The sequence below is a fragment of the Eurytemora carolleeae genome, unplaced genomic scaffold (genome assembly GCF_000591075.1).
Source record: "Eurytemora carolleeae unplaced genomic scaffold, Eaff_2.0 scaffold1130, whole genome shotgun sequence".
NCBI classification, from domain to species: domain Eukaryota; kingdom Metazoa; phylum Arthropoda; class Copepoda; order Calanoida; family Temoridae; genus Eurytemora; species Eurytemora carolleeae.
Window position 1 is genome coordinate 1 of NW_019397063.1, and position 829 is coordinate 829.

General features: G+C 30.3%; 1 protein-coding gene across 1 annotated transcript in view; it reads left to right on the top strand.

Annotated features, from left to right (window-relative positions):
• Positions 1 to 485: 485 nt before the first annotated feature.
• LOC111711531 (thioredoxin) overlaps positions 486 to 829 on the top strand; it is a gene marked incomplete at its 5' end in the record, with an annotated part of 4,626 nt that continues 4,282 nt past the window's right edge. The window contains 1 exon segment of the mRNA XM_023485912.1: positions 486 to 538. Within this exon segment, the coding sequence (XP_023341680.1) occupies positions 486 to 538 (53 nt within the window).

Genomic DNA, 829 nt, shown 5'->3' on the forward strand with positions numbered 1-829 from the left:
TTTGGCCAGCTCAAAGAAAACAAAATTAGACCGATAACTTTAATAGTTTGGGTGCTATGGAGGGTTGAAAAAAAAGCCTAAAAAAGGGTAATATTTTTTTCAAAATATTCTTTTGTTTTAAACAAATATCAAAGTATGACACATGTTTCTACATGCATTTTTCAAGGGCTTTTCAAAAATATAGTTTTTAGATCTGTAGCTTTAGTTACAAAAACGTTATGGGCTATTTTAGATTTTTTCACAGACCAGACTTTTTTTCTACCCTGTACTCTACCCTATAAATTAAAAAAATTATTTTTAACAAAAAATCCTCTAAAATTACTATTCATTAGAAGTCACAAAATTTCATGGTAAAAGTGTCAAAAATGAAAGTGCTAGGACAAAATAACTACAGTGGGGAGGGGGCGCCAAACGCCCCCAGCCTGTTTAGGGTTAAGTCAATTTTGTATTTAAAACGATTAATAATAAATTATGATTATTTTTAGAATATGGAGAACGTCAAGTTATTGTACTGATAATAGGAACATCTTGGTGTCAGGTAAATAAAGATCACTTTTCATGAATGAAACAGAAATTTGAAAGGAATTGAGTTTTTGCCTATCCCATTTTCTTTGCAACTTGGTGGTGAAAACCTTTGGTATTTTAAGTTTAGAGTATTTGATCTAAAAGAATTCTAATCTGAAAATATTGAAGGTTATGACTTTTGGTTGAAAAAATATAGAAAATAAAAATCAGAGTTTGTGGCAAAATTCAATTCATTTGAAAGTTTGACTAAGGATGTATCACACTCCACGATATCATTTCTAAGGACAAAATCATAAGGGGGGGG